Below are 14,356 nucleotides of genomic sequence, written 5' to 3'. Positions count from 1 at the left end.
AACATTCACTCTCAACGATCAGTTTGTCAATGAGCAACAACTTCCCCTTCAATAATTTATTTCCAACAAGATCCAACAGTCCACAAGTGTGTACAAAGTACAGCTATCATGATGCTCAGGTTAACAGGCAAGGTGGCCAAGAACATCACTCAAATGCTAAGAAGGAAAATACTTAGGAATATTGCGTACAATGTAGAGAAAGACCTTAAAACCTATTAGCTCTCCTTCCAGCTGTCTTGTTATGCTTCTGTCAGTAATGCTTTGAATGTCCTTTCTTACAGCTGGGTTTCACTGAATCTCACTTATCAGATCATTAGTTAATTTGAGCAAATGAAAAGATCTGTTGACAGAATAGCTGTTTATTTCATTCATTTCCACTAAAAGCTTTCATGCATCACCTCTTTCCGCCTTTCTCTATTGCTGCTTTTAGAGGTAATCACTTATAATGTGAAAGTCATTGTTTGGTAACATTAGGCAGCCAGATGGTTGGGTTTTGTTCTCTCTAGCTAGGAAAAGATAAATACTCCTACTGTAAAGGTTCAAGAGCTGAAAATACTAATAAATAAACGTGGGCACTAATGGTTTTTAAATGTCGGTGATTGAAACAGAAAAAAATAAACTGTTTTTTGGAAATACCACATTTTTTCTATCAGTACCATCATATTTCACTAAGCTTGCCCAGATATCTTTTTATCACCCTGCTTATTTGTTTTACACTACCAGGTAAAACAAACACAACCTGAAATATGATGACTAAGTGCAAACACTAAAAGGTTCTTAAAACATGTGCATGCTATTTAAGAGAATAGCTTTTCCAATTAAATCATGTGTTATTACTTATTTCCTGAGAACTGACAACTTGTTCAACAGAAGCATTCACAAAGGTTCGTGGGTATGCAGGAATGATCAAGAACTTTCTCTTGAGTCAAACAGACCAATTGGGATTTCGTGTGTAATCAGTTTTAATTTCTGTAATATCCACCAGGCTTGCATTTACACCTATGGAATATTACTGCTGAGAGTGTGAAGTAGAATGAAGATCAAATTCCTTGCACATGATGATTTCAAATCATTTTCCTGCTTTTTTTTCCTTGCGGTAGCCATACCATCATTCCCCATTGCAGGAATGGGTTAGAGTTGTCCTTCTGTCAAATCAGCACTTTCACCCCCATCAGTCATTCTCACTAAAATCCCTCCAGCCCCCAGGTACAGGGAAATCCAAGGGCCACCGTGGAAGGTCAATCACACATTTGAATCACTAAGAGCCACTAAAACTTTCAGAAGACAAAATAAACTGGAAAGGCACCACATCTGAACTCTGTTGCTGTTCCTAGAAAGGGTAAGAACACTGACTCCCATGCCCTTCCCACAGAAGGAGGCCACTGCAGGCATCCCCATCCCAAGACAGCCAACACAATGCAATACCTGCTTGGACTCACTTTTCATGTGCCTAGATAATGTCTGACAACAAACTCCTGTAACACTACCTGAACCCTCCAATTCATCATTTACTTTCGCTAGAGGAAAACCCATCCCAATAATTTTCAATGGCCCTTTTCAATCTCTTGGAGAAGTAGGAGCACTGCAACACGCTGATTCAAGACCAGGAAACAAACCGAGTTCTTCTGTGAGGTAGGAAGACATTTAGCATGTCTTTTCCCCATTTTAGTCAATGATTTAACCAAAATACATTGAGTCTAAAAACATATTTTCTAATTAATGCATTTCTGTAGACACTTACATTTCCGTCCTTATTCTTTGTTTAATACACAATTTGAGAAGAAAGTAAATAAATCCATCAACAACATATGCAAACAGCTCATCATTTCAAAATGAAAGAAAATCTTTAGAAATGTTTCTTATGTGGTCGTTAAATTGTATTCATACAACTTTCCTGATGTTGAGTATCAATCTTCTCAGTCAGCAAACTACAGCTACTGTAGGAAAACAAAATGGCAGGTTTTGTTTAATTTACTTATAGTCTATGATGGTCTGCTTGACTGTGTTTTAGGAATGCCCTTTGATGATCCAGCAACGCATTACCCACTTCAAGGAACCCTCTGACTTGGACATTTTATTTCTTCAAGCTGATAGGTCACAATGGAAGTTTTCCATTGCATGTGCTAGCATTTAACACATTCTACCACCACAAATGCAGGAGGCTCAACAGGAACATACACTTGCTCTATTTATAGTTACGTTTGTAACACTAGCTATTTCCACACTATGATTACTATTCTTTACTGGTTTTCATGTATTTCAGAGAAAGCAAGTACCTTACACTGATCTAGGTCCTATGCAGCAGAGACCTCAGGCCATGGACAGTCACACAACAGCAGGTCTTTAGGAGTGAAAAACTTCCCGACAAAGACCCTGCATCATATGTGTTTTGAGGGAGTTGCTTCACTGTAACTCTAATCTGATCCCAAGAACTGGCTATCCGCAAGAGACTAAGTGCCCCTAGAGCCTAACTTCCTGTTTCTCCTTCTCTCCCAATTAAAGCCATTAGTGCATTCCAAGATTGTTCTGCAATGCAAGATCAACGCATGTTAAGTGGGGCCTCCTGAGAGACTTATTTCAAAATTTCTCTCCTGACCCAAACTCAAAAGCCAATGCAGACACACCCTCATGGACATGTAAGCCATCTTTCACCAGGCCCTTCAGAGCTGTCTTCATACAGAATCAAAAACTCCTGCTGAGACAAACAAAACCAATTATAGGGTATTTAAAGGAACTTAATTGGTCTTAAATTAATAGCCATTAAAAAAAAATTATGCATGTTGAACGAAATTGTACATGAGCCTCGAGGTCTTCTGATGACAGTTCAAGCCCTTCAAATAACACGCCTGATGCCTTGCTGTCAGCTGGTCTGAAACTTGACCACTTGCCACAGCATGAGTAACTTGCAGTCATTCACTGCTGCTGTGACAGTAAAATGACACAACTGATGTATTATAGAACATGTATTTTGCTTACCTGACTTGTGTTTCGTTATTGATACATTACAGCAAAGAATGAAGAAATAAAAGATGCTCTATATTGCTCTTCTTTTGCCACGTTCTTTTCTACATGGTGTCTTAGCTTTGCAGACTTCCCATGGAAAACATATTATACCTAATCATGCATTTTTAAGCATTTAAAACAACCCATAATCCATGTATCTCAGTTAGTCTAGAACAGTTTTTCCATTATACTGTACCTACAACTTACAGAGAAGGAATCTTGCCAAAAACAAAATATCATTTTATTAAGTGGTCATTATCAGATATATTTCTCTAGAATAATTTAGACAAAAATAAGGAAAAAACACTGTGAATTTAAGAGCTTCCTCAGTGTATTGTATACATTTTAAAATAACATTCACTGTTTTCTGTTGCCAGAATTTCATCATCCTAAGAGCGAAATAATATAAGTAAAACTACACCTTAAGTGTACTACCAGCACCCAACTTTTGGGGTTCAGAGGACACTGTATCCCATTGGCACAGTTCCAGGTGCTTTTATGCTCCTTTACACCTGTTGCCACCTTGCCTCAGCACTATATACTATGCAAACAATGGCAGAAAATGTCATCTATGATTTCTGCAGCTAAGGAAAAAAGGCTTCTGCTTGTCATCTGCACAATAAATCTGAACAAGGAGCATGACTTCCACTCATCCCTACCCCTTTTAAATGCGGAGAAGGCATACTAAGCCTCAGACAGCTGCTGGACAAAGACTACATCTACATCCAGGAAACATAGTTACATTTCCTTCATACTATTCTCTTTCCAATGGAATGGAATTTGGCATGTATTTTTATATTTCAAGGGCATAAGTGACTGATTCAAATTAAGTTATGATTACCTGCACCACTCATGCAATTTCCATGGGGACTTAATAAACAGACAAACTGGTTCAATTAAAAGGGAAATAAACATTTATAAAACACCATCTTTTTCTTGACAGGGAACCCTTCGTAGATCTTAGAAAACAGTAAAGGGAAACAAGATCACATCAACGCAATATTGATGGTCATATATAACGCAATCTTATGTTTCATCCAGTTTTCAACACAGGAAACGTGCATTAGAAACTGCTGAATTCACAGGTTTCTCTGAGTCAGAGTTTCTTCGAATTGCTGCAAGGAACAAAATGTAACCAGTGCTTTTATACAGCTTCAATAATACACATTGCAAAGACAAAAAAGCCCAGCCACCAAACTGTTTACACAGCCAACACTCAGTGGGGAGAAAAATCAACAAGTTCCATTCTACTAGGCATGAATGTCATCTGATCTCCTGGTTGTAGCTCTCACAATACTAAGACAAGAACTTCATTTATTTATTTTCCTATTGGTAGAACTGGGAGGAAGGATGAATTCTCAGATTTCTAATGTCCCTATTTTCCATGAACACATTCTACCTAATTATTTGAATCAGCTAAACATTCCTGATGTGGACACCAATGAAAACTTTAGAAGAAAAACAATGAGAACTTTAACTGCAACTTGTTCAGATCTCCATAGAATCCAAATCCATGCTTACAGGGTCCATCTCTCTACAGATAGATCAGGTTAGCTGTAGTCTCTCTCTGCCCCATTACTCTAAGCCTCTTCCAAAAGATCAGCCTCAAGGTATTCAAACACTAACCGTGAGACTTGCTGCTCTAGGACACAAAAAAGGTGTTCTTGGGCATGGTATAATATCCTACAGCTTTTGTAAAAACAAACTAGAACATCCACAGAGCCCTTTATCACCTTGAATAAACAAGCAATATTTAATGCATACCAGAGTACAGGTGAAGGTTAGGCAGGGTAAACATACACCTGTGTAAAGAAGTAGAGATCTGTCTGCCTGCTGAGTAAGTCTGATCATAAGACTTGCATTGGATTTCAGGTGAACTCATACCTGAGAATGTGGAGAATTCACCGGTAAGTTAAAAAATCTGTCAGTAGTCAGTTCTTACCTCACCCTGCACACCTCACTTGTTTTTTAAAACCATTTTGTGGTTTTTAGTTCTTATTTTCTCTTACCAACTATTCTGCATCAGACTTTTCAATGGAATTGGTTAAAAGCAAGTACATGCAGTGCATATTTCAAGACAGGCTCATTTCAGAAAATTATCTTCCCAGATGAACTTGACATATGCATAACCTGGAAAAGCTGATAAAACAGAGCGGAAATAGGAACTCAGCTCAGGATGACTGAGCAGAGCTGAGAGAGACTTCTTCCAGGTAGAGGCCTTAGCAGTTTTCATCCTCCTCTCAGAGAAAAAGAGAAGAGGAATAGGATGGGCTGGCTATATATCCAGAAAAGGCATGTAGGAAATCATCTTCAGGCAGAAGCTGATTTCTAAGGGTCTGGAAACACCCTCAGAGCTCCTGCCAGCAACAGCAAGCAAGAGCACTGACAATGCTTGCTGTATCAGGAACTTGTCTCCCAGATGCAATATCCCTGTCACCGTGATGTGCAGGACAAGCGCTGCTGACCCTTAAATAAAGGGCTGAGCCTTGTTGCAGAGAGTGCTAAAGTCAACTAACTATTACAAAAAATTTTGTGAGGTTCACATTTATGCAGCTTTGGAACAAGTACTTTCCTTTTCTTTTTCAGCTCCCATTCCTTCAGCAGCCCTGAAGTCTAGCTCTAAAGCAGGCAGCACTGCCAAGCAGCATTAAATTCTGTCTTTGCTGAAGACCACCAGCAATCACAGCAGGTAACCTCCTTATGGCAATGTCATCACACGTGTGGTGACTTTTTGAGGTAGGCCACAAAGCTTTGTTTAGCCTTATCCAGATGGACTAAGAAAAGTTAGTTTTATGTTTAATAGTCTTTAGGAAGGAAACCCAAGGATTTAATGAAATCGCTCATTAGCTCAGAGAGACCTTCAATGCTATTGTCACGTGGTCACATTCAAAGGAGGATGGGAAGCCATTTGATAACTCCCTGCCATGTCTCTCATTTTTATTAGACCTCCTTGGGTGAGTGGGAATTAAGTCCCACAACTTGCAGAGCTTTCATCTCAAAAGGAGCAAGTGCAGGATATCACTTTCTGAAGAGAAGAACACAAACAATATAATTCCTGCAATTTCAATGCTGTCTCAATGCTGTTTCAATGGCAGGCAGTGGCTTCAGCTTTCCCAATAGGCAGTGTTTTCTTTGGGTAGGCTGGTCTGCTCAGCAGCCAGCATACATAGTCTTAGAGACCAAACATAACCCCCAAAACCATACAAAATGGTGTAACACTGCAGCAGGAATGCAGGTGGCACTGTGAAGATGAAAAGAAACAGTTTCATAAGGGAATATCTTTTTTCTGTTGGATGATTGACTATATAATAGTTAAAACCATAAATATCTGTTGTGCATCTATAAGGTCACCAACAGATTTATGTTCTAATTCACTTGGAAATGCATTTGCACATTGAAGTGTGTTAGGAAAACAGTACAGGGTTATCTATAAAGCAACAAACTGCAGTGGAGTCAGAGTTGAAATTTCAGATGTGATATATTTCATTATATCTAGGTATGTACTGAATAGCCTGTAATAATACTCACTGTTCCAAAAACTTTTGACATATATCACCAGAGGCTGGTTTGAGGGCCCAGAAATCATACCACTGCAGAAGGCTTGGAAACTTGGGAACTGAGATCAGCTGTCAGCATTTCCATGGGACACTTACCCACTTACTGTTTCCCCATTACTTTTTTTTTTTTTTTTTTTTAAAAAAAAACTTTTAAAGGCTAGCCTTTAAAATATAATAATATAAGGTTCATCTACCTTGTATTCTAGAGCCCTTTATTTGGGTGTATAATTGGGGTTTAGTAAACCCAAAGAGTCCCCAGACTGCACTGGATGCAATTTCAGGTGCTTAATGAATGCTACCGCACTGTATCCCTAAGACTAAGGAGCCTATTGCTGATCTTAGCTTTTCCAGTGCCCTCCTTAGGAGCCCTGTTGTCACAGAAGAGCACATTTCATCTCACATTGCTAAACGTATTCAGCACCCCATGAGCAGAGAGACAGAGCTGAGGTTTTCCTCCTTTTTGTCTATGCTCTGGGCATCCTGGAATCGATCCGTAGGGAGGTCTTGGCCAGTCCAAAGGGCTGGGCTCAACCCTGCTGCCTTTACGTGAGGCCAGAAGAATCTGTTAATATAAACTGCTAGCCCTCTTCTGCTCTGAGAAGGGCTCTGTGCAACTCAGTAGTGTCCCCATCTGTAAAATGAAGAAATTGCAGTTCTGATATAGCATGCTCTAAAAACTAGAGCCAGAAAGTGAAATACAAGAGGAAAGTGCTACAACTAATTGAATCTTTCTTTTTTCTTTCTTTCCTTTTTTTTTTTTTCCCCTAACATGATGGTAAACATGTGAAGTAAGTCACAGAGTGCTTCTGTTTTCCAGACTAAACCCTCACAGCTTTGTTCCATCCTATCTCATTTCTGTCACACATTTAACCTTTTGTGTCATATTTCTCCTGGAGAAATCCCTAAATACGCCAAGAAGCACAATTCCCAGGAGATTTGTCAGCCAGCTGAAACCACAAGGTGTTTGAAGCTTCACAAGAAAGCTTGCTCACATATGTTGTAGAACCACACTTCAGGCAGCATTTCCTCTGCAAATTCTCGAGGTTAATTAACTAGCCATAAAAGAATAAATATCATCCCTAGAATTATAGGGGGGAGGGAAGGAGTGGTGCTATTCTTTTTCTTCATTAGTAGAAGGAAAACAAAAATATCATTAGTTTATACCTGATCAACTTTCTAAGCAAGAAGAACCAGGAAATAAGATCACAATCACTTTCAACTTCCAAAACACCTAGTGCTGCCTCTGCAGTCTCTTATCACTGTTCTTTAATATGATAGGCAATCTAACAGACAGAAATCCAGACTTCTGGTACATGGACTAAAGAAGGCAAGAAACAGCAGTACTGTATCTGTATCTAAAAAGAACAGCTGGACCAGGATGGCCACTTCTGACTCTTTTCCAGTTGTGTTACAAAGTTTAAATGGAAGCAGATTGACTTCAAGTCACAGAATATCCTGAGTTAGAAGGATTTCTTTTATGAAGACATTGAAGAGAGCTGGCCCTACAATGGAGCCCTGGGGAATTCCACTAGTGACTGGCCACCAGCCTGATATAACCCCACTTACTGTAATCTTTCGAGGCCGACCAACCATCCAGTTGTTCACCCATCACATTATGGGTTTGTCTAGCTGTACAGTGGACATTTTGTCCAGAAGGATACTGTGATAAACAGTATTGAAAAAGATTCCCATGTGGCCTCCCAGCCAGCATCATCCTGGCTGAGTAAAACACCAGCAAGCACAGCAAACAGACAAGTTACCACACACGAGCCAACTGAGTCGGGAGGCACATTGCAGTGTTCATAAAACTTTCCTGTGTCAGGCTCAACATCGTAAGCATCTCCCACAGAAACTGCTACAATTCTGATGTTCATGAGTTGCGAACACATTCTCTTAATAAGTAAGTTGCATCTTCTTCTACGTAAAACAAAACTGGGAATCAATTTTCTGTAATAGGAATCTGGAAGTTTTTATGAAACCAAAATATACCCCTCTAGACGTTTTTCCTCTTGCGTCTTTCAGCTTGTCACTTACCTGCTTGTAGATTTCTGGGCAGCTTCTTCACATACTCTGCTTTTTAAAAAAAGTTAACATCAACAAAATACTAGGTTTCAGTGAATCTTTCCTAAATCAAATAACCTATTGTAAACTTTCTGCAGTAATTTTTCATGTAAAAAGCATCATTTTTCCAAATCAGATTAATTTTTAAGCTATTAAAAAGACTGTGATCTCACAGGTACTCACAGAAAGCTTTCCATCACGGTTTGCTTCTTCTCTTTCCGCCAGGGCCTGCAAAAAGTTATCTTTGAGTTCTTTTCCTGTGCTTGCTAGCAACCTAGAAAACAATGGTACAATTATTACTATTAATTATTGCCATTGGCATGGGGTTCACTGTAGGGTTAAATGTTCTGTAAATGCAAAGAAACAGTCCTCACCCTATCATAGCTGATTTGTCTATTCCCTGTTTTGATTTTACATACCCTAAAAACATTCTTCAAAATTAATCACTATTGCAGATGTACAGTATAATAGTAGTTTATCACAAGTTGACTTCTACTTTCATGCATTTTCAATTATAAAAAATAAGCACTTAAATTACTTCTGCTGTATCTACAGAATTATGGCCAAGGTCATGTTTATATAAGAATACCAAATTTACAGTGTGTACAAATATAAACTTCAGATTCCATACTTTACTCTTCCACCAGCAACTAATCAAATTAATTACTACATACTTGGATTGCTGGTGTAGCAGGATCATTATACTTTCTCTATTCTTAAGTACAGAACATATAAAAGAAAACTTATTTTGCTCCACAAAAACTAGCAAAACAAAAATCACAAAAAAGGATAGCATACTCTAAAAAATCGCTCCTTAACTTTGGAACATACCACGCTACAATTAAAACAGTACTTAAAAACAGAAAACATGTACCACTTCTGTCTGTTGACAAAACACAATGATTATTGTTGTCTGTGAGGTTCTTAGCCTAATCCCAAGCCCTTCTGCACCTACAGCAGTCATTGCACTCACTCCGGCGTGCTTTGCACGGATGAGGAGAAAATGGACACTGAGATTTTGCACTCTAGCAGCTTCATCAGGAACTTTTTTCCCTCTAATGCTTAAGTCAGTGAATGATCATCAGAGTTTTTCTTTTTAAGCAACCAAAGGCACACCAGTGCCTCCAAGTTCAGCACACGTCTACCTGAAAGGGGAAGGATTGTGAACATCCCCCACTATCTTGACAGGAATATTTCAATAAAAAGCAGCAGCAAACATTAATCTAAGTAGGTGGAATACAGCATCAGGAAAGATCTTTGTTTCAAGTGTATACTTTATCAGGTTTCAAATGAAAGTGCCATAAAAAAAAAAGAAAAACTCCCTTTTTTTTTTTTTTTTTTTTTAAATATAGTCATGCATAGTAATGTCCTTTAATGGAGCGAAAAGCCTGTATCTAAGATCCGAAACTCTGATGTAGAGCTATTAGGTCAATCTCTGGCCACCTCACCAGCTGTTATCCAGAAATACATTAGTTTGAAACTGTTACGGAAGTGCATCTGCTGCACTGTAAAGATAAAACAAATCAAAGGCTAACATATGGATTAAAACACCTCAATTAATTAGATATAAAAGAAGAATAAGAAATGGAGCATCAAATTTTCCTTTTCCTGCCCAGTTAAGAATTCCAGATTTCCAGACTTCATTTGTCTGGCAGATTTTAATACTAAATGGATAGTAAATCCATGTTTAACAACTGTTACAGTTAACTTTGCCTCAAGTTTGTTACTCATATTTCAAGCCAGAAGTTTTTGAATGCCTGAAAGACTGTGTTTTCACACACTTAAATCTACCTGTCCAGTAAGAGCTTTCACCTTTCCTTAATAAATAAATTAAAATATTCCTCTAATCCTTCAACTGCCAGAAAAATACTACCTTTAAGTTACATTAGAAAGCACTGACCCATCTTCAGAGCACTACCATGTATATTTATTATTATTTGTTTTAGACATAGTTACTAAGTGCATCCTTACTTCTACATTAGAACAAATGGATACCTCCATCTTTTTCACAAATATTGCAGCTTAATTTCAGACATGGATCACCGGGTGGCCTCATCTATGTCAAAAATCATGGAGTGTTAAAACACAGAGCTACAATTTCACAGGTGCATCACAGGTGTAAGGTGGGAGCTTTTCACAATCCTTGTACTAATTCCAAGGGGCATTATTGTGCCTTACTTGCTGTGTTGACTACTCAGGTTCTATATCTGAAAGTCTAACCTACAAGGAAACAAAATGAGAAAAAGCAATCATCTGACAAATATATTTTTTCTACGCTATTCTCAGTGACATTCCCGACTTCCTCTGTACAAGATGCTTCTACTTCAGTTAAAGAATAATAATAATAAGTTTTCTTAGGTTTACTAAAATAACTTTGTTCTACTATGGTCCAAAAGGAAAATAATTGACATTACAGGTGAACAAAACATTAGGAATGCAACAGATTGTGGTTTAAGTGGCACAGAACCAAGATCACATAGAGCAGTGCTTATATTTTAATAAAAAGAGGTGAGAAAGAAGGACCAAAAAAAAAAAAGGCAAAATTGAGTTATATCTGAGAAATGCATAAAAAACGTGTATCTAGTAAAATATTTCTAGAAAAAAAAAAATCATTTTACCCTCACAACAAGGTCCTAATGGAAGAAAAGTAAAAACAAACAAACAAACATGTTTGTGGGACCAGCGAGTACAGAAACCAAACATGAGGTGTGTTCTCTACATTGGGCTGAGACTCTCTGAAATCCCCTGCCTTTAAACACATTTTACTGGATAAATAACAGAGGTATCACTGTTAAATCTGAATCACAAGAAAGCAGAAATAATCTGGGGTACACCTTTATAATTTAGAAAACAGAAGAGCGTCAAAGAAAAAGAGGAGCTTAACACTTAAAAAGCCTGAATTCTAAAACTCCAGGACCTTGAAGGATCCCACAACATCTAAACAAGCATTCATCTTTTCTGAGGTAGAAACAAACAACTAGTTGGTAAACTTTCCACTTTATTTCCTGCTTGTATGTGTATGTTGTTTCTGTGAGTCTTGTTCTTTTTCACTTCTTTAACCCTTACAATGTGTATCCTCTGCCTCTCTGTGCCAGCTGGGAGTTCCTTCTCTCTTCCTGGGGCCTGCCCACACAGGAGAAGCACACTCGTTTTCCTTACAGGAGACTTTAAACTGGCATAGTTCAACCAGTACAAAAGGTCACACGAGTATTTTTAAGACTCACTCAAGTCAGGCTCATTTCAGTACCAAACAAATCAGTCAGGAACTGACCTGAGATGCCCACAATGAATTGCAAGCTTCTACAGACAGTGAGCTGTTTCAAAATAAACAAGCAAAAACCTTCTGGTTTGACTTCAATAACCTGTACATAAAGGACTGCAAGCTTCCAAGGACTTAAATTTGAAATAAACTGGTTTAAAAAACAATTTAAGTTGCCATCATACATGGATCTTGTGTGAGTAAAGAGTAGGACGATGCAGCTTTTACAGGAACATTTTATGAGCACTTGTTACTAGCCATTCTTCAAGGAAAAAAAATAATCAACTTTTGTCCCCTTGCCACAGAAGCATGCACTTTTTAGCACCCTAGTACAAGAGAGAAAAGAAAAGATCAAGGCATTCCACTCCACAGAAGTTCCCCCACACATAAACAGGCCGAAATGCTGGGGTGTGACTGGTTAGGAATTCAGAGGCCACGTGAACGTTTGTTCCATCTTCCTGCCAGACTGGATGAGGGAGTTCTCTGGGCAGGGAGGAGTGGTGAGGAATTCTCTAGCACCCCCTGAACACCGCTGCTGTCTAATGAGGTTATCTAACTTGCAGCGACCCCAAAATTGTTGTTTAAATGTATCAAAAAAAAATAAAATTAAAAAGCTATTCCCTCAAAACTCTGGATTAGGTCCTCCACAAATCTAGAGGACTACAAATCATAGCAGTAAAGAAGAGATGACAAAGATACCTTTGCTTTCTCATAGAAACTTGCAGGCTGCTGCAGCTCTTGAAAAGGAGACCAGAGAATGTTTCATTACCAGCATGAAACTGCATCTCTGCAGCATCACACGTGTAATTGTAACAGGTAATGAGCTTAGCATGCACTGCCTAATTACTGCCACCACTCAATTCCTGCCTCAGCATACTTGCAGAGGATGCCTTCGAGAGAACACCCTATATACAAGGCAGCATTATCTCTTGACGAGGTATCCTGATGGTAGCTGCAGCCCCCTGAACACGACTCTGCTGGAACTCCCAGTGTACCTGACAGCTGTCTGAAATTGTTACCTGACTGCAGGGGTAGCAGCACACATGAAGAATAGGATGTTGGCATGCTGGTTGCTGCACAGCCCTCCTGTCCTGCTGAGCCAGTAGGCAGCCAGAAACACAGCAGGCTGGTGGAAAAATTAACGCACAGGAGAAAGCTACTATTCACTTATTTTGAAGGGTCATCTGAGAGGCACAAAGATTAAGCATCATATCCAGGTATAACACAATGTCTCTCCAGATGTGTTGTTACTGTTACCAACCTGATGGCAAATGTTCCGTAATTAGTTCTTGTATTAAATACTAATTTCTATATTTTTTTCTATATTCTAATGGTTTCTATATTCTAACTTCTCCCCTTCTAAAGATCTGCTTTACCTGCAGGTAAATAAGAGTAAACGTTAACCATGACTAATACTCCTGATCATACTGTCTGTCAATGAAAGCAATACCGAAAATAAGTATTACAGCTTTGCAGACATTAAAAAGGACACTTTTCTCAAGGAACTGGTTTGGATACAGGAAGTCCTAGTCATGTTAACCCTATTAACTGTTGGTTGCTGGTTTTCATTCCATAAATCAAACTCTTTTATATGATGCTCAAACTTTCCCCTTGCATTGTCACACCACCTTGCTCCTTCCTTACAAGGGCTCCTAAGACCTCCCGCCAGCCCACAGGCCCCTCTCAGGTTCCCAGTTCAGATACGTTTTGCTTGCAGCGCGCTTCTCAGGTCCTCACCGATACACATTAGTGCAGCAGAAAGAAGGAAATCTCCTTCTGAACCTGAGTTAGGGGTCCTCGATTTTTATTTTGACAGGCTACAATGCCCCCCTGCCTGTTCCCCTCCTCCCCCCCCCCCCTTTTTTTTTTTAAATGGTACCCTAGGGTTTTGTTTACTTTATTTTATTCCATCTTTTACCATGTGGGCTTTTACCGAGAGTGCTGTGGAGTCGCAGTTGGAAACAGAACAATGCAGTTTAACTTTTAGAGAGCCCTGTTGACCTGAAGAATGCTTTTTATCAGACTGAGATAATGGGAAGAACATCTAACAGTCACACTGTTATTCTTTTAACAGTACGCTGCATGTTCCAGTTTAGCAGAAAGCTGGACAGGAACGCACATTCTCACCTAACTTCTGCAAAGCAGCTGTGTTTTGCAAACACCTGCCCCAGGATTAGTGGGGAGATAGGCGTAAGAACTCAGTCCCAAAGTTACTCCCTCATCTCAAGACACGTAATTTATATTTTGAAACTTCTGAAGTTTCAACCTCCCTGTGCCATGCACTTACAGCATTGTGTCCTGAGGCAGGACTATTACTTGAGTGCTGCTCCAAGACATCAGATGCCTATTTGTTTTCTTTACACCAAGTATGCACGCTTGAAAGAGGAGGGAGAGACTGCAGTACAAGATTATGCCTTAAAGACCAAGGTGTAAGGCTGGGACTGGAAAGATTGTCACAAATACGTGACACAAGCTT

The 14,356-nt window shown here is 39.1% G+C and overlaps 1 protein-coding gene across 7 annotated transcripts in view; it reads right to left on the bottom strand.

Annotated features, from left to right (window-relative positions):
* CFAP299 (cilia and flagella associated protein 299) overlaps positions 1-14,356 on the bottom strand; it is a 208,855-nt gene that overhangs the window by 130,798 nt on the left and 63,701 nt on the right. For all 7 annotated transcript variants that reach the window (XR_011096017.1, XR_011096016.1, XM_068680476.1 and 4 more), the window contains exon 3: positions 8,805-8,895. Coding sequence is in view for 5 of the 7 variants with exons in the window: in XM_068680476.1 (XP_068536577.1) it covers positions 8,805-8,895 (91 nt within the window). In the remaining 2 variants the exon portion in view is untranslated. The remainder of the gene's footprint in view (positions 1-8,804; positions 8,896-14,356) is intronic.

This window comes from Anas acuta, chromosome 4, assembly GCF_963932015.1.
Source record: "Anas acuta chromosome 4, bAnaAcu1.1, whole genome shotgun sequence".
NCBI classification, from domain to species: Eukaryota; Metazoa; Chordata; class Aves; order Anseriformes; family Anatidae; genus Anas; species Anas acuta.
The sequence above is the reverse complement of the archived record's forward strand: the minus strand, read 5'-3'. Positions and strand labels throughout refer to the sequence as shown.